Source organism: Callithrix jacchus, chromosome 7 (assembly GCF_049354715.1).
Source record: "Callithrix jacchus isolate 240 chromosome 7, calJac240_pri, whole genome shotgun sequence".
Classification (NCBI taxonomy): domain Eukaryota; kingdom Metazoa; phylum Chordata; class Mammalia; order Primates; family Cebidae; genus Callithrix; species Callithrix jacchus.
Window position 1 is genome coordinate 3,093,819 of NC_133508.1, and position 24,707 is coordinate 3,118,525.

At 42.1% G+C, this 24,707-nt stretch overlaps 1 protein-coding gene across 25 annotated transcripts in view; it reads right to left on the bottom strand.

Moving 5' to 3' along the window:
• CELF2 (CUGBP Elav-like family member 2) overlaps positions 1-24,707 on the bottom strand; it is an 859,904-nt gene that overhangs the window by 308,163 nt on the left and 527,034 nt on the right. For 9 of the 25 annotated variants that reach the window (XM_078329281.1, XM_078329282.1, XM_078329268.1 and 6 more), the window contains exon 1: positions 12,046-12,353. The exons of 6 other annotated variants lie outside the window; for them this stretch is intronic. In XM_078329281.1, the coding sequence (XP_078185407.1) occupies positions 12,046-12,098 (53 nt within the window). In that variant the 5' untranslated portion in view covers positions 12,099-12,353. Of the gene's footprint in view, positions 1-11,575; positions 12,354-24,707 lie in introns of those variants that run through there. 10 more of the 25 variants (XM_078329303.1, XM_078329305.1, XM_078329301.1 and 7 more) reach the window with 3 other exon arrangements.

The following is a 24,707-nucleotide window of genomic DNA, read 5'->3' on the forward strand; positions in this document are numbered from 1 at the left end:
GGGCACGGCCAGACTTCTCGGGGTCTCCGGACCCCAGAACGCAAGCCCGCTCCCCGCCTGGCTCTGCTGCCTCTCCCGGGGTGGGGGCGGGGGTGGGGAGTGGGGGGGGGTCCCTGGCACGAGGCCGCGGTGGCCGCCTCACTTCAGACCCAGAGCCCAGCACGGGAGGCGAGCGGCACGAGGTTTGCCTGGAGGCTTCTCGGGGCGGGGTGCCTGCAGGTGCAGGGACCCAGGGCCATCACCTAACGGGAACCGGAGGTTTAAGCGAAATACCAGATAGATGACCCAAGTGACATTTAGGGACGTATCGCAGTGCCCTGAGGAACACGAACCTGTCTCTGCAGGACGGCCCTGCCCTTTCTGTCATCTTGCAAACAGAAGTATACGCGGCTGAAGATACTCATAAATCACGTTTTCCACACAAGTGATAAATCACGAACCAGCCATTTCCAAGTATTTAACACAATCATTAGAAACCAGCTGAGTGACTTCACGAGCGTTAGATCCGTAAAGGGCCATGAAGTTTCAACACCCACTTAAGATTTGTGACTGATCGACTAACAAGAACTGAGAAAAATGGACAGACTCTTAGAAAAAAAAAAACCGGAGGAGCTGGCGGGTTTAATTTTCAGGTGATTTGCATTCAGTTCTGGAAAACCAGTTGGTAAGGTAGCATTCTAATTGATCGTTCTCGTTGTTCAGCTGATTAATTGGGTAGCAAACTTTTCGCAGTGTAGTCACAAGTATGTAAGACTTCACGGCATATTTAACATTCTGAATCAGCACCATAAAGTGCCTACCGGAAGTTTGTACTTTACCTCTTACTGATTTTGTAATGACTTCTTAAACTTTAAGGGGATTATATGTGTCTATACATCTAGACACCTGCAAACACACGCACACACACACATTATGGTTTTGTTTGAAGTATGTAATGTTCAGTCTTTGTTTTTCTAAAAATCAGACCTGTGCTAGGAAGCTTGCCTTTCTCCTCACAAATGGAGTTATGCCTCAGGATTCTGTGACACGAACCGGAACCACAGGTTTAAACAACTAAGTCACAAGTAATTAAATGTATCAGACATGATAGAAAATAGGATTTTAATTTCTTCTCACCAGTTTCTTGTATGTCATGACAGTTATCTTCAGAGGTTATGAAGGCAAATGGAGACTTAGATATCAATTTTAAATCCAGGTTTGAGGCATTGAGCAATATAAAGCATCAGACCTGGGATATTCAATTAAGTCCACACATGCTTAATTGACTTGGTTGCCTTCTTCAGCTGATCAATATATCTGGCTTTTGACCTTCTAATTCCAAGATTGTTAGATGTAGGTCTAAACTAACTTTAATTTTTAAAATATCACCTTACCTGGTGAACCAGGTCTAGGCTCATAAGGAACTGATAAATAGTTGGAATCCAATGAATTCTTATCCTCCTAAAGGGCCAAACTTGTTCTCAGACTAAGCTACATTTACTCCCCACCTTAGCTACTGTTCTGCCTTTGAAATTACAGGATTTTGGTAGGTCTTTCAGTTATCTTAATAATGAGCTGGAAAAATGAAGACAAACCTTGACAGTTCTTGGTTTTCCATATGTTATGTGCACAAATATCTAATGTATATAATGAGCTGACTATATACAAATTATTTTAAGAAAGGAGCAGAACTGGCCTCCAAAACAGAAGCAAAACACAACTGCATGAATCAAAATGAAAAATATTTTGTAATCAGCCATAGCATAAAGTTCCATACAGATCTACGTTCTATAAGGTAGAACGTATTTCATTAACACATACACTTCTGAAATATTTATTTTCTCTTTAATTGCATGTGAATTAGTTGGAAAAAGCTGTAAGGAAGCCCTCTCACTGACTTAAGCCTTCTCAGCAGTTTGTTAAATTCTAGCCTCAAATCCCTTGAGGCAATAGTGGATTCAAAGCAGCTTTTAATCATACGATGAGGAGGGTGAAGTAGTATGTAAGTAGGTCATAGAGAGAGAATTCCAAGTGCATAGGTTATTGCCTTATTTAACTACTGTGTAGCAGTTTTCAAAGCACGTCTGCTTTTGCATTTAAAGATATAAGCAAATACAGGGTCAAATATAAAAGAAATACGGTGAACAGAGGAGAGCTTATGGAGTGTATCTGAGTTTAAATATTTTGGCTGCCAAATACATAAATAATGTAGTGATTGCACAGGCACTTGATATAGGTACCAGAGGGAAACAAAATCCACACATCCTCCCCCCGCCATGGGTTATTTACGACAGTCTTCCATTTGTAGCTTTCACTTATAACAATATCGAGTCGGTTTCCATGATCACAGCACATACACAAAAGCCATTTGTAAAAATACAAATTTCAAAAGCTCTTGAGAAAACAAAACAAGAACACCCAACCAAATATCACCCAATGAAAAGCTTCAATTTCTCATTTCACTGCTTTGGTAGAAAGAAAAAAAAATCTAAAAACAACTCAACAGGGCCCCTTTTTAAATTTGCATGCAGTAACGAGCCATCAGGTATCATGTTTTGGCAGTTGGAGTTATTTGGCAGACAGCTCCACAGGGCCGCTGTTGAACACTCGGGTTCAATGAAGCTATTTTATAGCCAAGGATCTTATCAACAGCAGTGGGGGGGACGACGCCATCAGCTGGCTCCACTCGCGGATATGAACTGGTTGGTGACACACCACCCGGTGTTGCCATCACTGGTGACCAGGTTGTCCTGAACAATGAAGTTTCCTCATAGTTTTAGCTGCATTGTACAAAAACCTTAAGCTCTTCTCTAGCCCCATCCCCCTACCTTCCCTAATTGTCTCCTTTTTTTTTTTTTTTTTTTTTTAATCAACTTGCTATTCATTTTCCAAACAAAAGGCAATTCAAGAATTGGAAGCACTTCAAGGGAAAGTTTCTGAATGACCTCATTTTATATGAGGCCTACCCAGGCAAGGGAAAGCACTGTGCAGTTTCAGCTTCACTTCCCTCTTCGAACCTCATCTCATACAGTTTTATCCCCAGGTCATTGTCTGAGCACTGAATTATCACTAGCGTTAACACACACACACACACACACACACACACTCTCTCTCTCTCAGTAGAAACAGTGCTAATAAATGCATTTGTACACAGAGTACAAACTGGTTGAATTGGAATACTAATCATTTTCCTGCCACCTCTCTAATCAATGAACCAGAATGTAGCCCACTGACTATAAATCTTTCAACATTTTTGCACAAACTTTCTACTATAATTTAGGGACTGGTGCTTGATATATCGTGACCCATGTTTATAACCCAACAGTTAATCTTCTGCTCCTGCAGACAACCTTGTATACCTTGTGATATTATTCCCATTCCCACAGTAGCATCACTTTAAAGGCCGTCGCTCTCAGCCCTGCAACTACAGAACACAGATGTACTAGCATTGTTCAGGCAACTCAGAAAGCCACCTTTACTGGAGGATTTCTTTTTCTTTCTCATTTCTGGCTCCTCATGACAAACCAGGATGAAAAACGTCTTTCCCCATCACATTTGCAAATTCAAATTGTATTAGCATAGCTGTTTCAGTTAATAGCAACAGCAAGGAAACAGAAAACAAGTGCAGTGTGCTCATAGCCATTTGGACCAAGGAATACAGGCCCTGTGAGGGGATCTCCCATCATTTCCAGGCAATACGTTTGAAATCCACATGAATTTTAAATACCTGAGAGAGTATCTGACCTTGTGACCATGTGTTTGTTTTTGGCTTACTGCAGTTTCATTAGCAACTTGCAAAAATAAACAGTTTTTAATGTGCTTTAAAAAACCCGAACATATCCTTAAGTGATATATCGTAATCATATCTCTTCTTGGTTCCAGAATGACATCACTTAAACAAGAAATATTTGTATCACCAATTATACGTTTAAAATGATCACTTATTTTCCCCCATCTCGAAAACTTCTGGACCGGTGACATTATCGCATATCTAAGGCGATGTAAGGAACAGAAAATGCCAATAAACATGAAATCATCATTAAGCTCATTTTACATTTTTTTCAGGGAATAGTAAGTAGTCACTGAGAATAGCTTCTACAGGTTTTTATTATTATTATTTTGCAATCTTGTGTTTTTCTGAATGTTTTTCATAGAGCCAAAATACATCATGGTGGATTTATCTGCCTTTCGAAGAGGCCCTCAAACTGAAGACGGTTCCTTGAGTACATACCTTCTCATTCGGAAAGGAGGTACCCCGCTAGCGTGTTCTGCAGCTTCCAATCCAAAGGAATGCAACGTAAGCACTGTGGGTCTCTCACACCCAGAGCCCAGCCATCTCATCACTGCCCTCTCTAACTTGCCCTTTCCTTTTTCTCCTTTCTGCATCGTACCACGATTGCAGGCCTTTCCTTTCTCTCTCAGCTTTCTTTCTCCCTTTTCTCCTCCTCTCTCTCAAATGGGAGCCAGAAAATGGCAGAAACTTCCTCTCCAGCTGCGTGTCTGAGGAGGTAGGTGGCTACCAAAGTGGAGAGAGGAGCCGTGGGTTGCTCATCTGCCAGAGAAATCACGTTGACTCGCCTTGACCAAGGCTGATTTCCGAACTAGGAACAGCTGTCTTCGCAGAGCTCACTGGGATTCCTTTCCAGACGTTACCAGGAAGAGGAGGGGGAGGATGGAAGATGGTCCACCATGAAGGCAGTCAATGGGATGTGAAAACTGGGGTAAAGGATGGGAAGAAGAAAAAGGCCTCCCTGTCTAGCACTGTAATTTGCACATGGCAGGCATTCAGAAAAAAAAATCCTTTGAAGAAATGTCCCAGTGCCCTCTTGAAGGTGCCGAAATTTGTCAAACTATACCAGGTGCCCTTATCTAGTGCCAGTCTGGCGACAGGAACAAAATTTACACTTATCAGAATGAGGTTTTCATTCCTTCCTTCCTAGTCCACCCCTCACCACCCCCACCCTGACGACATGTTTTCCCAATTGGCCAGAGGTTCTTATCTTACTGTCACGTGGTGTTAACTTTTTAAAAAAGGAGAAATTGCCACTTGACAAACTACAACAGCTGAACGGCAACAGCTGGGAGGACACAGTTGCGGGCGTAACATTCGGTCCCAGAGAAGGCAGCAACAGGTGGGGTGAAAGGAAGCGAAAGGGACGTGGTAAGCTTGAGGGTGGGGTTGTGTGAGACGGATCTTGTCAGGAATCAAAATCTCCACTTCAGAGGGAATCTCTCTGGGTATCACAGCCCCAAGTGCCTGAATGTCTCTCCTTTTTCTCGACAAATACAACTTGAAAAAAGAGTGAGGAGTAAGAGAGCCAAAGCTTGGGTTTCTGCGAAAATAAAGCACATGAATCTACTTGACTCACTATGGTAACTGATCCCTCCCAAAGAGCTCATGGTCACTAGGATCAGAAGATATCTGATCCGATACACGCAGATCAGACTCTTTAGGACAAACGCTACTTTCAGACTGACTGAAGACGTTGTGAGGATAAGAACCAGGCCTGTTGGATTCAGCATTTCATTTCGCCGTAGAGCTGATTGACACCCGGGATGAGTCATTTAATTTTCTGATTCATCATCTAGACCTTTCCCTTAAGTGTGGCCATTCCGTACTTCCTAATAGAGATGAATGGCTGAAAAATCAAAGCCTACCACGATCCTCAGATAAGAAGTACAATGTGTTAACCTAATTATCACCACAGCAATTACATAACCAAGCTATTAAAGTGACATGTAGGTTGGAAATACATTAAGGTTTTGAGCACAGGAAATTTATTTTTTCCCTATAATATGGTTCAAATCTCCAGCCATTTTTAGCTAAGGATAGAGGTTTTTGAAAATCCCAAATGACTTTTTATTTAACTTTGCTTTTGATGCTAATTCCCATGAAGTCCATTAGGAGATTTTTTTTTTTTTCTTTCTCAAGAACTACCCAAAACCTTCATGGAAAGGTGGTATAGCTATCTAGCCAAGCTCAGTGGAATGTGTTCTATTTTGTTTTACTACTATCGCTGAGTACAAAGTGTTATGTGACCTAATCATGTCACCTTTCAATTTCCTCTTTATATGAATAGCTACATATTTGCCTGCTTCATAGGAATAGGGCAGATAAGAGGAGGAGAGATGTAAATGACTTTAGGGTCTGAGGAAGAAAGGTGATGAAGCTAAGGATTGTATTTTGCTTTGTTTTAATAATAAAGATGAATTCAAGGTGTCCTAATGACACCTCCTCTCTCCCCCTCACCCACCTCCATCTGCCCATCCTTCAGGGCCCCGCTTACCTCCCCTGTCTCTGCAACAAGCCACTTGGCCCCTCCTCATCCACTGGCTACTCTGTTCCATGAACATTGTAAGCTGTTTGAGGGCCCAGACTATGTCTTTTATTGAGCACTGCATGCATGTTTATTGCTGGATTGGTTCTCATTGCAATATGACCTATTTTGGCACCCTAGATGCATAAAAATTCATATTTTAATTCATAATCCTTTAAAATTCTCTGTTGTTCCTTCCAACATCTGTTCCCATTATACAGATTAAAGCCCAAGAGAAGTGAGGCATGGAAAGCTTTAATTCAAAGACCTCATCAACTGGAAGGTGAACAAATAAGGGCATGGAAGGGAGAGTTGTTAGAATCTGCATTGCTGCTTTCAAAAACGTTTCCTTCCTTACTCTCTAGATGCTTTCTTTGTGAATACCCTGCTCTCTTTCTTCAGTCCGATGCCCTTCTCAAAATTGGCACTGGAAGGTAAGTGTAAAAGAGCTGAGATTTAGGAAGGGCCGAGCAGCTGAAACTATAAACAACAACCAGGGATTTGACCTCAGATCCTATGTGATGGTTCCTTGCTGAGTCATACAACTTCCTCACTGGTCAAACCAGGAGACACACACAACCCAACGTCTGCAGTGGAAATGCTGCAGCAGTGAAACAAGTTTCTTTAAAATGTCAACTATTAAATAGTTACACTGTCAAGGTGGCCCAGGGAAGGTGTTTGGCTGAGTACGGAGCCATAGTTCCTCCCACTATGTCTAGGGGCCTGTTATTTTACCTCTCTCAGGCTCGGCTTTTCCATCTTTAAAATGGGAATAACAATTACCATTAACTCTTGGATATCTGTGGATTAAACTGTACAAGCCAAAAGGAACCAGTTAGTGTAGCCAGGTGTATAGCAGACAGTTAATAAATTTCAGTTTTATTTCTTATTTCTATCATAACACCCCCACCCCCAATCTTTGTTAAAACCGAAAACAGGCAGTTGGAAAAGAACAGAGAAAACCAGTGCTGATTCGATTGCTCTTTTAGCACTGAGGGTTTCACTGATACTTCTAAAGCCTGTAGCCAGACCCAGAGGGACTAGAGAGGTTATCGTTTCTGGAGAGCAGGCACTGAACATCCTGAGGCTTGGAATGAGGTCTCCATTCCTTTTCATCAAATCGGTTTTCAAAAACAAGGTCAACATGAGTTTTCATTTACAGACATGATACCTTAAAGGCATCTCCGAATGAGCAAGTCAGTCTTCTCATAGAGCCCAGAGGAGAGCTGGACTCTCAGCCCAAGATGTTCAAAAAGCAAGGCATGATCAACAGCGCAGGGCCTGTTGCCCTTGCGGGACTGAGATGGAGAGCCCTACAGGAAGGATGAAAAGCAACTCATCAATGTCCGCATAAAGGCACGACTGTGCTCAAGCTAGACCTGCTGGAAGCCGGTGATGCTGCCTGTAAGCTTCAACCAGAGTTTTCTACTGATTGCAGCTGCAGGCCTTCTCAAGAAGGGGATGAAAACAGCCACGCATATCAGAGGTGTATCAGCATCATAACTTGAAACCTCAAGCGTAGGGAAATTCTAGTGAATCAAGTGATTCATCATGATCCTAAACAGCCAATCATGGACGGGTCAGCCTGGAATGGGCTGAAGTAGCAGGAGTTCAATCTGCCCTAGTAATACATGTCACTTAGGTCTGGTTCACCCTCTCTCCACAGATGCCATTTCCTGTTAACTCTGATTGTCTTGGCATACAAGAAAATGTGCCGGATCGGTCCCACACTCAGAAGAAAGCTGTGGGGGAGATAAACACGCCTGTACGTGATAATTGCTGATGATATGCCACAAAGCAGAATGGTGTGTTTGGGTACAAAGTGTATCTCATCAAAAACCAGTGTTAACCATCAATATCTCTGAGTTGAATTGAGGTTCAGACACACACACACACACACACACACACACACACAGCTTCCATCTTAGTCCCATCTCCATGAATTGGTATCATTTAATCAAAAAGGTGCTTTACCTCTCGGACACTCAACATTAAACCCTCACACATCCTGTCCCTCCTCAGACACTCTCTTTCCAATGTCAGCCAAGTAAAATGCCATGAATTTTAATCCTCGCTAAACCATTGCCTCATCTTTCCTACCGAACAAAAGTCACTGTTAGTTCAGAAAAAAAACCTCCCAAATGCAATAACAGTTAGAGAAGCAATCAGTAGTTTTATGAATCAGGAATGCTCCCCCCCCCCAAATTCCCCAGGAATTGTCAAAATATGGAAAGACATTCAGTGAAGGCTAAGAAAGGTGATCCAAGAAGGCACTATTGCCACTGAATGGACTTGTGCCCCTAACTGTTCTAGGAAGTACAGATCAGTGCTAGGAAGCAGAAGATGCCACAGAACGAACTGCGTTCTGTTAACGACTTACAGAAATCTCCATACAAAGCAAACCAAGCGGGCTATTTCTAAAACCTCACCACCAGGATTACAAAATCAAGGCATGCTTTTCGTCTAGGAATACTGACGCCTTAAATACAGAGTGATCGCCCCCATGTAATACCTTTCCTTGTGCATTTTACTTTCTTTCCCTCAACCTGCATGTTTCCATGGCTGTGCTCAATGAACTTTTTGTCAGACACGTTTTCACCTAATTAACCCCCCTGATTACAATAATTAGTATTGATTCACTCTTGGAATGACTTCCTCGGTCTTCCAGCACAATCTGCACTTGCTATGAAGTTCTAGATCTGAATAGTAATCAAATGCTCCTCTTTTATTTTTCAGCCCCAAAAGGAGATTTTTGCAATTGTATACCCTCATATTTTAAAAAAGAAAAACTGGTTTCATTTTAACAAATTCAGGAATATTCATACCCAGGGGTTATAGATCTCAGTCTGTGGTCTGCTGAACACATTTACGTGAATATCCCCAGAGCTCATGGCACAGGGGCTTAGGGTGCAATATTTACTTTCTATGGAAAGGAGTCATTTTTCCAGTTAGAATCTTTTGCTATTCATTTTTCTGCATGTCTGGGTTTAGAATGAAATTTCACTTCGACATTTGTTGAAGTCACTACCTTGGGGAATCATTACATGCAGAGGCTTATGGAAGGATACAGATTACGTATCCCATTCCTGTTGTGGAAATAGATGTAGACAAGTTTGCCAGTTTCGGGCAACCTCACACCATCTCCATCAGGTGAAAGGAAAATACATCTGTATGTTGGATGCCAGAATGGGGGCAGTCTCCAAATTCCGGGAGCTGATAATAGATCCAACCACCGGAAAAGCAAACCAAGTGAGAAGACAGTTCCCTTGTTCCTGGACCTAACTGTGACTACCCAGGAATCAAAGTCATTAGACCATAGATAAATCACTGATAATGTAGTCAAATATTCAACGTGGAGGTTTTCTAGTGATTTCTTTAAGCAGGCCATGGACAAGTAGCTAGGGAGCACTGAAGGCTACTTTCCTCCCAACCCACAAAAAATGGAATTGCAACCTTTGTTTTGGAATAAAAATTTCCCATGGAAGCAGAATCTGAGTGTGCTGGGAACAGTGCGCTGGCCCCAGATATGAAGGTTCACCAGTTACCTTTTATGAACTCATCTTGAAAGCAGTTACTGGAATACTCGATGGAATGAGCAGTTCCGACCCCATGGCAAGCAAGAGAATACCGCAAGCATGCATTTAAAATCCACACTATTCATAACTGATAACTTCAAAAATATTATGCTGTACATATGTTTTGGGTGTACCTACTCTGAAAGTCTTGTCCATAGAAAAATCTCTACTTCAGAAGGCAATTCTATTTATCTGGTAACATTTATTTAAATAATTCTATATTAAAATTTTTATGACATTTAAACTTAAGTTGGAAAAATTTAAATTCACATCCAAATTCTAAAAATTAGCTCATGTTTCATAACTGTTTTCATAAGTAATACATCTTGTTCCTTATTTACTGAGAGCATCACTAATTTAAACCAAAATATAATCCAACTGGAAATATTTACAACTAAAGTTTTAAAAATACCCTTTAAAACAATTTCCTTTCTGTTTTTTAAAATTAAGTACTTAAACTCTCTCTACAAAGGTACTAATATATTTTGATATATTGCTGGGGCACAAATGCCCGATTAAGCAACACACTAGACTGTTAGGTAAGATATATTCTTCACAGAAGTCAACCTTAGTAAAATAATTTTCATGTAAATCATTTATAATTTACTACTCTCGGGCCAATTCTTCTATTTCTTATGTGACAATATAAATGGTTTCATTATTTGAGAAGTTTGAAACACATTTTTTCCATTTTCTCTGTGTAAAGCCTCACTGTTCTCACCTTAGAAACCAATGCTTATCTTGTAAAATGAAAGATATTTGAAGATGTGAGAAATGTTTGCCCTGCACAGAAAGGCATTTTATGAGGACATAAGCATAAATCAAAAATCAATATATTCCACAGAGACCTTGAACTTCACAACTTAATAGGCTACATAATAATAGTTTGTGACCAAAATTGTAAGGGCAAAAGTTCTCACTTGTCCTTGAATTTCTAAACTGTTTATCTATGTGGATTCCAAAGGGAGAAGCAGAGACTAAAAATTGTAATTTGCATAAACATCAAAAATATTCCTCTGAACTCTTTTTCATGCTGTGTTTCATAAGTTCATCAAATGAGCGAATTAAAAATCCCCAAGCCTTAAATACCATAGAGGCAGGTCTGATCACAAGGCGTTTGCCAGAATGATAATGGTATTACAAGCATTCTCAATCGATAAGTTTTCTTTCAGTAGTTAACAGAGAGGCAAGCAATAAATCTCTAACTTAATCCAACCAACATATCGGCAGAATGCAAAAAGCTCTATGAACAGTAGATACTCAATTTTTCAAAAGCACAAAACCACAAACAAGCAGTTGCAAAAGCTCTTCATTCTGTATAGTCTATACAAACAAGATTATAGGAGATAAAAAGGGTGTTGAAAAAGAAAAAAATAAAGCCCCAGACATGCATTAAGCTAGTTTGACAGCTCCATTGTTCAACGGGTCCCATTGTCAGACTCAAAGATGTATTCGGGGCTACAATGTCTGCTAGCAGATAAACAAAAGACTACATTTTTCAAAGCAGGATGCCAATTCTATCATAATTCTCCCTCTGCTTCCCAAAAGGTCAGTGGTGCCTCCTTCCTGGTTTGTGAGAGAACCCCCAACACAGAGGCAGGAAACAAATATTTGCTTTCAATACATGGGGACCCAGGACGCCATGCATGAAAGAGGTCTCCAAACAGGTACACATTTTGGCAAACAGGATAAAGTGATCCAAACCTGGTTACACGGGAGGACTATTTAGGTAGGCTAAGTCCAGATTAGAGCGGTATTTGGAACGCAAGTCTAATATGGAGTCTCCTCAGCTCCTTTTTCGGTGATTATTCCATGCAGAGTGCATAATAATGAAAGAGGCTTAGACATTGCAAAGGAAAAGACAAACCAAGAGCCAGATTTGGAGCCCTTAAAATTATTCACTGGCCACTCACAAATAGCAGTGAGCAAATACATGATATGCTTTCAAAAGGCAACTAGTACAAATAGAACTCACGGCAGTCCTCCGCCTTTCTCTCGCTGGCTCTTTCTCCCAATCTCTTGGTCTCGATTTCATCTCCCCCTCTCTTTAGATTCTTTTCCCCCCCTTCTCTTCTAAGGTAAGGAAGCTACTTGATTCAGAGCATAATTATTGTCTCAGCCAGCTCTAGAAACTAGAAAAGCGTGCATTAAAAACAAAGGACACAACAACATACCTTAAAAGCAGCTCTTCATTTCTCATAGTAACAGCGGATTTGGGACAGCGCATGCTTCTATACTGATAGTCTCAACAAAAGCCAGTTCAGAAGTACGCTCAAACATCAATGCCACAGTCGCTGCTCACTAACGCGCCCTCTCCTCTCTCCCTCTCTCTCTCCTCTCTCTCTCTCTCTCTCTCTCTCTCTCTCTCTCTCTCTCTCTCTCTCTCTCTCTCCCCCCCCTTCCCACTCTCATCCCTAGTCAAACGCTGAATAGTAGAGCAAAGGGGCTCCTGCAGATTCACTAAGTAGAAATAATCCTCTCTGACAAGTTATGTTGTCTATGCATATTTTTACACTAATACACTGTGCTGCCTATAGGGGTCTTGTCTGCATTCACTCAAGCCTGGCTAGTGTTAGTTCTCCTAATTACCATCTTTAAAAATTGGGGCGGGTGTTAACAACCTAAGAACTCATTTACCTTTTTCTTATAAATTTAATACCAAAACCAATTTCCCAGTTGCCTTTTGCTATCAAAAACTACAAGCGAGCATTGCAGATGACTAACCACAAATTGGGATGGGTCAGTGTGCTAAAAAGGATTTTTGCCTCTCTTTTCTGGGACACTGCATTCACAGTCGGATTCATCTGCTCCTCTTGTCTTGTCCTCAGGAAAAGTGACAAGGTCAAGACCCCTTAGCCCCACCCTAGGTCATAGATGCATAGGATAGAGATCAAGGACTTGGAAATATTTTAACTCTGTGCACACCAGAGTTCTCATAAATCAGAGCGTCATTCACCTGGAGGAGGGTATCTAAGGGAAGCAGGCAATGCAAAGATTGTAGGGTGGCACTGGAGTCCTCATCAATACGGGAGCATCATCTGCAAAAGACCAATGAGTTGCTCTTTCCTAAAATAAGAAAAATCTGCTTTCCTACCAGGCTTCGCATGTACAGTTAACCGGGGAAATATGCATTGTACTTCTGTTTACTGGAATTAGAAAAATTCCATGCAGACTAGCCAAGTAAAATAGCAAGTTAAACACACACACACAGAGGAAAGAAGAGATGCTGAGGACTGAGCAATCCGTCATCAAAAGTGCAAGCGAAGGAGGTGTGTGCTGACCTGAAGCCAAGAATGTGCTCCGCTTGAATGGAACAACACAGAACAGCTTCAAACAGACCTGGGTCACTGAATCCTGGTCCCGCTCCCATTCTCCATCAGTACCACCATGCACTTCAGGATAATCTGGACTCAGAGCATTAGTGGGGGTAATAATAGAGGGGGTAAAGTAATGTTGGACTCTGTTCCCCACCTATTTGAAGATCTGGAACACACTCCAATTTCTTGCTAGGTCTCTGACCTCTGAACTTGGTCTTGATCCACAGCTAGAAAAATGAACATGTTCTCTGGGCAGGGGGAGATGAAGGTTTTTAAATCTCTGCTGCACAGCAATCTTGCATGGTGTATCAGTCGGACTATGGCAAATAAGCGAAGGATAGCAGTCACCATCCCATCCCTATTTCTAGAGGGCAACAAGAAGGCGTGATGAGTCACTTGACAAAAATCAGATCATGAAATGAGAGCCTTGTCCCTAAAACAACCCTATTTTTTTTTTTTTTACATATTCTTGCTTCATTCTAACATATGAAAGTTACAGTGAATATATAAAAATGAACAACTTTGCCAGCAAATGATATCATATAAAATCTAAGATGTTCTTTTGAAGTAAGAAAAGCATCATGTAAATGAGCTTGGAACCAGCGAGGTCTTAGGGAGAAAGAGTTTGAGCCTGTTCGCCTTGTGACTTTAGCTTGGTGCTGGAGCAGAAGTAAGGCAGGCGGGTCATGAGGTCAGGAGTTCAAGACCAGCCTGGTCAACATAGTGAAACCCCGTGTCTACTAAAAATACAAAAATTAGCCAGGCCTGGTGGTAGGTGCCTGTAATCCCAGCTACCCAGGAGGCTGAGGCAGGAGAATCACTTGAACCTGGGGAGGCAGAGGTTGCAGTGAGCCAAGATTGTGCCATTACACTCCAGCCTGGGTGACAGAGCAAGATTCCATCTCAAAAAAACAAACAAAAAATCCTCTCTGTGGCTCTCTTTGCTCCAGCAGTTAAATGGGTGCAACAAATGCCAATTTATTTTAAAGCATCTGAAGAGCTTGTAGTGAAACTGGGTGTGTTCAGTTATTGCAAATATTAATAAAAGTGGGATAACTGGACGGACACCAGTCATGGGTTTTGTCCATTAGAGAAAAGTAAAAATATGCTGCTCAGACACAAAGCCCTTTTCTGCATATTTCCATATGGTTTCTAATGGGGGCTAACCTATGAGGCAAGTTCTAGCAGCACAGTAATGCAGTTGCTTATCCAGAGGTAAATTCTTAGCATCGGAAGCCCATGTTGTAGTGCATGGGGCTGTTCCTACAGCGAAATGAATTGTGGATCTATGGTAGTAAGGACTGGAACTGAACCAAACCATTAAATATTTTATACTCTCTCCACTTCCTTTTTGGTTTATGGATGTAAGTAATAAGAAAACTATTGAGGTAAGAGTTTAGTACCTGTCTAAATGCCACTAAGATGACAGGTTGAGAGCTTTACATCCACCATGTGCTAAACCTGGGTTATAAAGATGAGTGAACAGGAAGAAAGAATGTGGTTTAGAACATGTACATAGTGTATAGTAAGTTTTTGACCCTCCCAACTCCACATTGAATTAATCTTTGCCCTTCTTAATACACCCAACAGAATATTTTTTATCTTATCTGTAATTAATACATATTTGTTAAATAAAGGAATGAAATTATTTTTAACCACTGGAAAGGTGAGGAGGGGACTATTTTATTTTCAAAAAAATTTTAAATGCCGTTTCTTTAACAAATAGGTGAAAAAAAATAACCTTGACACTTCTAATTCTAATTCAGGCACTGGTTGGCATAGATGACTACACTGAGATATTCCTTTCATGCTTTTGTGTTTTACATTCCAAGACCTTTTCACATTTACCAATTCATTTAATCCCTGGAACAACTTCGTGGGCAGGCAGAGCTGGTTCCTTAACCCACTTAGGTGCAGAAGTTCAAGTGCTGGAGTGACTTATCCAGAGGGGATGCATTAATGACAGAGCATGGGCACTCATTCTACCGACTGCTGGGCCTGCCCCTTTCAAGGGCAGCACATGCAACCTGATGCCCCCACTGTGCACAGAGGTCCACATACACACCCCAGCAAAGCACGGTTTTTAAGGAATGCTTAGTGTAATAAATCTTACACTTCCCTAATGTGATAATAATAACTTTAGAGGATAGTCATATGGTTTGGCCGTGTCTCCACCCAAATCTCATCTTGAATCGTAGCTCCCAAAATTCCTACATGTTGTGGGAGGGATCTCGTGGGAAATAACTGAATCACAGGGGTGGTTTCCCCTGTACGGTTCTCATGGTAGTGAATACGTCTCATGAGATCTGATGGTTTTATAAGGGATTTCCTTTTTCACTTGGCTCTCATTTTCTCTCTTGCCTGCCACCATGTAAGACGTGACTTTCACCTTCCGCCATGATTGTGAGGCCTGTTCAGCCACTTGGAAGTGTGAGTCCATTAAACCTCTTTTTCTTTATAAATTACCTAGTCTCAGGTATGTCTTTATCAGCAGTGTGAAAACAGACTAATGCAGAGAGATAATAAGTTAATGAAAAATTGCTTAAGAGGTTCTGTCTTGGCCACCAGCATCAAAGCCATTCCTTTCAAACTTTATTCCACATGAAGGTTGAATTGAACCTAAACAAACTAACAACTTTTGGTGTAAATTATTAATATTTTTTGAGATCATCTACAGTAGGAGCCATTTTTTAACAATCCTGATTATTACTATATTTGGCTGGTAGGGAAAATTTTTTCAAGAAAATTAGCAGTAATTAACAAAGAACAACAATAAGAAAATAGTAGATTGTTCTGATGCCCTGCATATCCAAAAAGATGTTTTGCTATATAAATTACATTTTTAGCTAATAATGCAAACCTGATGAAGAAAAAAACTAGAAAAGTGCTGCAATGTGAGAATATTGGTAGTGAGCTAAGAATCAGCCATCTTCTTGGCCTTTCCAGATTTGAACTTCCTAAAAAACTGTAAAAGGTGAAAGTATGGATGCATTTGTTTCAGTTACAGGTGATTTCCAGAAGAAAGAGCTAAATTTCCACATACAACTTACTGACTCTTCTATTTTTCTGCTTTCTGTGCCTCATCTTTGCATTTTGGCATTTACATTGCAAAAGTAATAAAAAGTATCATTTCACACCAAAACCTAAAATGCAATAAAAAATAAAAATAAAAAAGTATTATTTCAATGGAAGTGTGAATATGAAATATGCTAGAGCCTGGCACAATGGATTCCCTCTTTGATAAGAATGGGACAGTACACAACTCTAGCCTGCCTCTCAAATCCTAAAAGAATAACCCAGGCAGGTGGAGGCACCAAGGACATTAAATCTATTTAGCTGCTAGTTTCTGATACCAAGAACTGCCAAGCTTAATTAAGAAACAGCCCATATTGCTATGGAAGATGAAAAGAATACATGGAAAATTTGTTAAGTAAATATGAAGCAATGATCAACGTCTAAAAGAAATGGATTTTCAGCTGGGAGCAGTGGCTCATGTCTGTAATCCCAGCACTTCGGGAGGCCGAGGCGTGCAGATCACGAGGTCAGGAGATCGAGACCATCCTGGCTAACACAGTGAAACCCTGTCTACAAAAAATTAGCTGGGTGTGGTGGCATGTGCCTGTAGTCCCAGCTACCCAGGAAGCTGAGGCAGGAGAATCGCTTGGACCCAGGAGGCGGCAGTTGCAGTGAGCTGAGATTGTGCCACTACACTCCAGCCTAGGTGACAGAGTGAGACTCCATCTCAAAAAAAAAAAAGAAAGAAATGTGTTTTCAGTGTACCAAGTGTGTGGTACATAGCAGGAGCTCAGTGAAGTTAATAAATATACATGTGAACGGATGTTCTTCTATTCTGCTGATATCACACTGAAGACACAAAGCTCCTCTGACCCCGATTTATCAACTTCAGAGGAAGGGTCTTTCTCTACGGGTGCAATGGAGGCAAAGCAGTGATGTCTGCAAATAGCAGAGGAGCCCGGGCAGCACTGGGGACAGGAGCCAGAACTACGAGAATATGGCACATCCTTCCTCCAGACCCCAGTTCCCTGTCCTGCCTTGCGGGGGAAGAAACTTCCAAAGCATAAAGGACCCAAATATCGCAATTCACTACCTGAAACATAAAACTGAAATTTGATTCAAAAGACCCCAGGAACATTGCTAAAGAAAGGGTTTGATTGTATCTGGGGAACTTGGTCAAACAAGTTGTTGTCACTTGAGCAACGAAAAAATGATGTCTCAGTCACACTCTGGAAGCTGGAGGTGGCCATCCCTATGACAAACCCAAGGGCCCTAAATTCCAAAAGGAAGGAATTTCCTTTTGGAATTTTTAAAATGGAGCTGTTCGACCGGGCGCGGTGGCTCACGCCTATAATCCCAGCACTTTGGGAGGCCAAGGCGGGTGGATCACGAGGTCAAGAGATTGAGACCATCCTGGTCAACAAGGTGAAACCCTGTCTCTACTAAAAATACAAAAATTAGCTGGGCATGGTGGTGCGCACCTGTAGTCCCAGCTATCGGAAGGCTGAGGCAGGAGAATTGCTTTAACCCAGAAGGTGGAGGTTGCGGTGAGCCAAGATCGTGCCGTTGCACTCCAGTCTGGGTAACAACAGTGAAACTCCGTCTCAAAAAAAAAAAAAAAAAAAAATGGAGCTGGTTCACCAGGATGAGCAGGGCACAGGAATGAATAATGAGCAAGACTAATTGTAAAGCCCCTTATCATGATAAAGTGTCATATTTGTCAATAAGTATGTATAAATAATAAACCATAAAGTACTTGGAACTCTAAAAAGCTACTAGATAAATTTAAGAGGTATTGTTCTAAAGAGTAATCGTGACTCTCTGCTATAAATAAAAGCAGACACCAAGAAGTGGCTTCGGAGGACTACGTCTGTGTAGGTAGAGAAAGGACTGTTGGAGACAGGCAGAAAGGAAAGGATCTCCCAGTAAAATAGACTATCATGGATAACCTAGTTGATAAAAAAACAGCAAAAACAACAACTAACTTTGGTTTGTGAAGTCTTACAACTTAGCAGACAACATGTGCACAACAGAGTGGTCGTTTTTGGCCTAATGTTTCACCAACCACCACTTTCAGGCACGTGGGAAATCTTAAGAAGGCCATAGGTGAATATCGTAAGTTAGACATTTAATTAACATCTATGTGGAAAATGTACCAAGTTAATTCTTGCTATTCTTAGAGAAGGCAAAGGCACAAGCAACTTCCTTTCTTCCTGCTCAAAGTGCCAGGTCAGAGGAACTACATAACTCAACCATTATCCAGGCATGGATGTGAAACGTGGTGTTTAATGAACTTGGGGATCTTTCTTCCCTAGTGGTTTTGATTCTAGGGAATCCTAAGAAGTAAAGCACACAAGCTTAATGAAGACCACAGTGGAGTGGGTCTGCCTTCCTTCCTGGAAGCTGAGCTCAATATGGCAATTCATATGATTACATGACGGAAATGCAAGAGAAACCCAGATGGTCTAGGAAAAATGACTTTGAAACTATCATAACACATCCACGGTTCTTCTTAATTTTTTTTATACTTTTTCAGAGACAGTGTCTTGCTCTGTTTCCCAGGCTGGAGTGCAGTGGCACAATCACAGCTCACTGTAGCCTTGAACTCCTGGGCTCAAGTATTCCTCTTGCCTCAGCGTCCCAAGTAGGCAGGACTACAAGTGTGTGCTTCCACGCCCATGGCATAGCTCTCATATAATACTCAGGTGCTTTCAGTGTTACCTTTCTTTTTATGCCACCCTCTGAAATTAAGTTATTGACTTACTAACTTGTTGATTATCTGTTTCCTCCATCTGAACCTAAGTTCCATGAAAGCAGAGAGTTTCTCCATTTTATCCCCACTTAGAACAACGCGTGGCATGTGGTAGACACTCAGGAAACATTTGCTCAGAGGAAGGATTTCTTCCTGAAGTATTCTTGTTGTCTGTTACCTAGTCACACAATTTGTAAATTGTAACACTCAACAAGGCGGAGTCATTAAGTTATCCAGCTATAACGGGGAGAGACAAAAAGATTAGGAAGGGCTTGTCCCTAACTTTAAGGACTCGACACATCCTCGAGATGGAATGATAATCTTGATGTTTTCATAATTGTTTTTGAATTTTAAAGCCCCATTTATATGGGTACATTGAAAATAAAATGATACAACTGTATATTTCCTTCATTGCTTTCTGTAAATGCTAAAGTTTGGGAGTTGATAAACTGCAGGCAGGTAAGACTGGGCATTGAAGATCAAATGCGAAGACAAGACTTTCAGAATTAGGGGCGATAGGAGGAGGAGGGTAATTTTTGTGATGGCTTGGAAAAAGCAATTGTACTGTGGGCAAGGTACAAGAATCAGAAGTCAGTGTAATTTTTGCTTCATTCATTTTCCAGAGTAGGTCTACTTTTTGTATTTCATGCTTCCATTGACTGTGCCATATCCCCAAGAGCTGGTGTCACCTCATTTCTCCCTGGGTCGGCCTGCACTCTGCTGCCATCCCACCTCACTGAGATCCCTCAGGGATCAACAGCAAGTTACTCTTATGAGTTCTATCCTCTGGCTGCCATTAAAAACAAAACTTTGGCCGGGTACAGTAGCTCACGCCTATAATCCCAGCACTTTGGGAGGCTGAGGTGGGCAGATCACGACGTCAGGGGTTGGAGACCAGCTTGGCCCACATGATGAAAACCCTGTCTCTACTAAAAATACAAAAACTAGCCATGGATGGCGGAATGTGCCTGTAGTCCCAGCTACTCAGGAGGCTGAAGCAAGGGAATTGCTTGAACTCAGGAGGTGGAGGATGCGTGAACCTAGACTGTGTCATTGCATTCCAGCCTGGGTGACAGAACAAGACTCCATTTCAAAAAAAAAAACAAAAACGAAAACCCAAACCAAAACAAAACCCCACAACATTGAAAGCTATTGAAGGCACTACACACTTCCTTAAATCAGTTCCTAATGACATCTATCCTCACTTTTTAAAATGCATTAAACTTTATTTTACATTGCAGTGGTAGACATTAAGCATTACATTGACTTTCCTATTCCTTTAAAATATGGCAAATGCTCTAAGCACATAACTAAGTTATGATCTCCAAAAGAAAGTTCCTGGGAGGTTTCTAGTGGCCAAAGAGGCAGTGGAGACAAGGCAGAGAGTAGCCTCCAGCTGAGTGAGGAAAGATGTGGCATTTCACACTAAAGACTCTGCCAGGAGGAAGCCATGAAAGGTTTGGGGCTCTAGAAAGATAACTCAGCATTGTATTAGCCTGTTCTCATGTGACTGATGAAGACATTCCTGAGACTGGGTAATTTATACGGAAAGAGGCTTACTTGACTCACAGTTCCACATGGCTGGGGAGGTCTGACAATCATAGTGGAAGGTGAAAAAGGAGCAAAGTCACATCTTACATAGTGGTAGGCAAGAGAGCATGTGCAAGGGACCTCCCCTTTATAAAACCATCAGATCTCGTGAGACTTACTCACTATCAGGAGAACAGCATGAGAAAATCCAATCCAGCCCTCATGATTCAATTACCTCTCACTGGGTCCCTCCCATGACATGTGGGGATTATTACAATTTGAGGTGAGATTTGGGTGGGGACACAGAGCCAAACCATATCACACATGGAGCATGAACTGAGAACTTGGAAGAGCCTGGAGAGAAGACGGAAGGACCATGGGAGGACCACCCTATAAGTGAGAGACTACGAGGCCATGAGGGAGGTTTTTCTCTTTTTCAACCACTGCCTACTTGTCCAGCTGGTGCACGATGCATATAACATTTGTGTGGAAAATGGGCCAAGTTTATTCTTGCTATTTTTAGAGGAGACAAAAGCACAGACAACTCCCTTTCTTCCTCCTCAAAGTGCCAGGTCAGAGAAACTGTAACTCGACCATTATTCAGGCATCCAAAACGTGAATGTGGTTTTGGTGCACTTGGCGGTCTTTCTTTCCTCGTGGTCTTGATTCTGGGGAATCCTAAAAAGTAAACCACGCAAACTTAATAAAGACCACAGTGGAGTGGGTCTGCCTTCCTTCCTGGAAGCTGAGACCAATATGGTGATTCACATGATTACATGACGGAAATGCAAGAGAAACCCAGATGGTCTAGGAAAGATGAGTTTGAAAGTATCATAACACATCCACGGTTCTTTTTAATTTTTTATACTTTCTCAGAGATGGTGTCTTGCTCTGTTGCCCAGGCTGGAGTGCAGTGGCACAAAGGACTGCATCACTCAGCTATCAGAGCCATCCTGTAAATCTGCATTGTCACCCACATGACACAAATGAGAAAAGGCGAGGGCCTGGGGGATTAAGAGCGGCCCACGCTGACACAGGCAGTGCGTGGCAGGGATGGGCATCATTATTCCATGTTGCCAGCAGCAGCTGTAGAGAGAGGAGAGGGGCCAAAGCATATTTCAGCAGTAGAATCACAATGTGGACAACTGAGTGGGTGGAATGAAGAAAACCAAGGAGTTGAAGATGATTCTGATGTTTCCAACATGGACAATTTGGCAAATGATGATACTGTTGACCAAGAAGGCAACCACAAAGGTAAAACCAGGGCAGTGGGGAAGATAAGTTACTCTGCTGAGAATAAGCTGAGCTTGAGATGCCTGTGGGCAGCACCTCCGGGGAGAGGAGGAAGTTAGAAATACTGCAGTGGAGGAGAGCAGCCCAGAAGAAAGTTGAGGGCAAAAACTGAGATTTGGAGGAGGACCAGAACCCCAGGGCAAATCCAAACCTGGCTGCAGGGACACAGGGGGATGTTCCAGTATAAGCGAAGACCAAATGCAGGAAAGAAGGGTCGGAACCTAGTCGCAGCAAAAAAATACATGCATACAAAGTGATGAGTCACCTCGCCATCGATGATATTATGCATTATTTATTTGGATGCTGAATGAAAAAGCAGGACAGTACAGATATAAGGCGGGAACATGCTGAAAGTTTCAGAAACCAGCTGGGAACTGGGGCAATAACCCACAAAGGTAGCTTGTTTTAAAAGAAAACAGGCTACTTCTGTGGCCGCACATGCCCTGAGAAAGGACATGAGGACAGAAGTTCACCCTAGAGGTCAGGTAAAGTCCTTGCCTTCACTGTAGCCAAACCTTCAGCTCCTTGCCCTGATTTCTGAGAGAGTCACAAGTGCTCTGCTATTTATCACCATCTCCTGTAATGTATAACTAAAAAATAACAGGGCTGGGGGCTGGGGGCTGGGGGCACTGAGGTAGGGGCACTGCACCCAGCTTTCTGAACGGACAAGCAAAAGTGCAAAACAAGCTCTTCTGCTTCCGGTAGGCTGGTTGGATCCACTATTTCCAGAAAAGCAACAGCACAAGTTGATTTTGAAGATGTCTTTGAATTTGGCCAGGTAAGGGTTCCCAAAAACTATAAGAAATTAGCAACTCTAGACTTGCGCAAAATGTCTTGGGTCAATTGTTTTATACTTTAAACTTTTTTTAGCAAAAAGTATTATATACTTAACAAGAAAGTTCACATATGCGTTTAGCTCATGGAATGTTCACAGTCTGAACACACCTGTGCAATCAGCACCCAGATCAAAGCTTTACATTCATTTTTAATTCCCGAACCCGTCCCTAGTCTTTCTGGCTCTGATCCATGTTACACGTGGGCCAGAGTTATTTCATACTTGAACGTGGTCATAGCTGTCTCCTGCTGAGAGCCCTCTGAAGGTGTTTCCCTGCCCTAACAAGTCCAAGCCACATAATAATGCCCACGAGACCCACCTATATCTCCAACTCATCTCTCAGGTATCCTCACCTGGCATATCTAAGCTTCTTGCAATTCCTCAGATACACAATTTCTCTCGTGTCTGTGCTTTCACTCATGCTGTTTCCTACCAGTGCAAAAGTCTCCAGTAATCCCAACCCCGTCACTGGGTTTATTTCTGCGTATCCTTCAGAGCTGAGCTTAAATATCAAAGCACTGAGCATAAAAATAGGTGCTCAAAAATACTGGCTGGCTGAATATATAATCAATTCAGTGACATCATCTCAGGAGAAAAGGAGATACAAAGATGTCATAACATGGTCCCACTTTCAAAAATAAAAATAAAAAATGTGATGAGTTACACGAGCCACACGTTTCTTTTTCTGAAGGGTTAGAATGTTAGTTATCTAAAGTTGACTTGCTGTAAGGAGGATTCAAAAGGGGCCTTGGGCATGGCTCCTGCCCTCAGGGAACTTAAAACCAAAGTAGAGAGACACAGTTTAATATGGGAAACAAAGAATAGTGCAGTGACTACTGCTGTAGGATTTTTTTTTTGAGATGGAATTTCACTCTTGTTGCCCAGGCCAGAGTGCAATGGCACAATCTCAGCTCACGGAAACCTCCGCTGCCTAGGGTCAAGCGATTCTCCTGCCTCAGCCTCCCAAGTGGCTGGGATTAGAGGCATGGGCCACTACACCTGGCTAATTTTGTATTTTTAGCGGAGATGGGGTTTCTCCCTGTTGGTCAAGCTGGTCTCAAACTCCTGAGCTCAGATGATCCACCTGCCTCAGCCTCCCAAAGTGCTGGAATTACAGGTGTGAGCCACTGCACCTGGCCTGCTGTGAGATTTTATGAGCCACAAGAGCTCCAGGCAAGGGCAGGTGATAAGAGTGTGCTACAGTAACCAGGGAGACTTTTGCAGAGTGACAGGACTTGGAAGAATCTTGAAGGGCATGCCTTCACTGGGGTAGGACATGGCAGGAAAGTATGAGATAGCCTCTGCAGAGGAGACAAGCTTGAGGGTAGAGTACCTGACAGATGGTAAAAGAAAGCCTGAATAGAAGAGCTTGGATTGACAAAGGTGGAGAAACAGACACAGGGAAGAGTGAGGCTGAACTGTGAATCCTATAAATCAGCAGTCCCCAACCTTTTCGGCACCCAGAAGGGTGGAGTGTAGGGGTGGCAGGAGGGATGATGGTTTTGGGATGAAACTGTTCCACCTCAGATCATCAGGCATAAGTTAGATTCTCATGAGGAGCACACAGTCTAGATCCCTCACAGGTGCCATTCACAATAGGGTTCGCCCTCCTCTGAGAATAGAATGCCACTGCTGATCCCACAGTGGGCAGAGCTTAGGTGGTAACTCAAGCAATGGGGAGTGGCTGTAAATACAGATGTAGCTTAGCTGGCTCACCTGCAACTCACTTTCTGCCATGTGGCCCTGTTCCTAACGGTTAGGGACCCCTGTTGTAAACCAGGCAAAGGAATCTGCATTCAACACAGCAAACAATGGAGATTCCATGTAATTTCTGGATCAGTAAATGAGAATCCTCTCTGAATACGTCAACGAGAAAGTGAAGGACAGTTTCAGCAGCTGGTAGCTGACAGGTAGACCATGATATTCCCAACTACACACTAACGGCACTCGCACGATATAAAAATAATCAGAATTTGATATCATGGTGGAACCAGGGAAAGAAACAGACACTCTGCAACCATAAAAATAATGAAATATCCCCTTCTCCCAATTGCTTCTTTATCAATGACAACTCTAGTCCTTCTTTAATCTTCA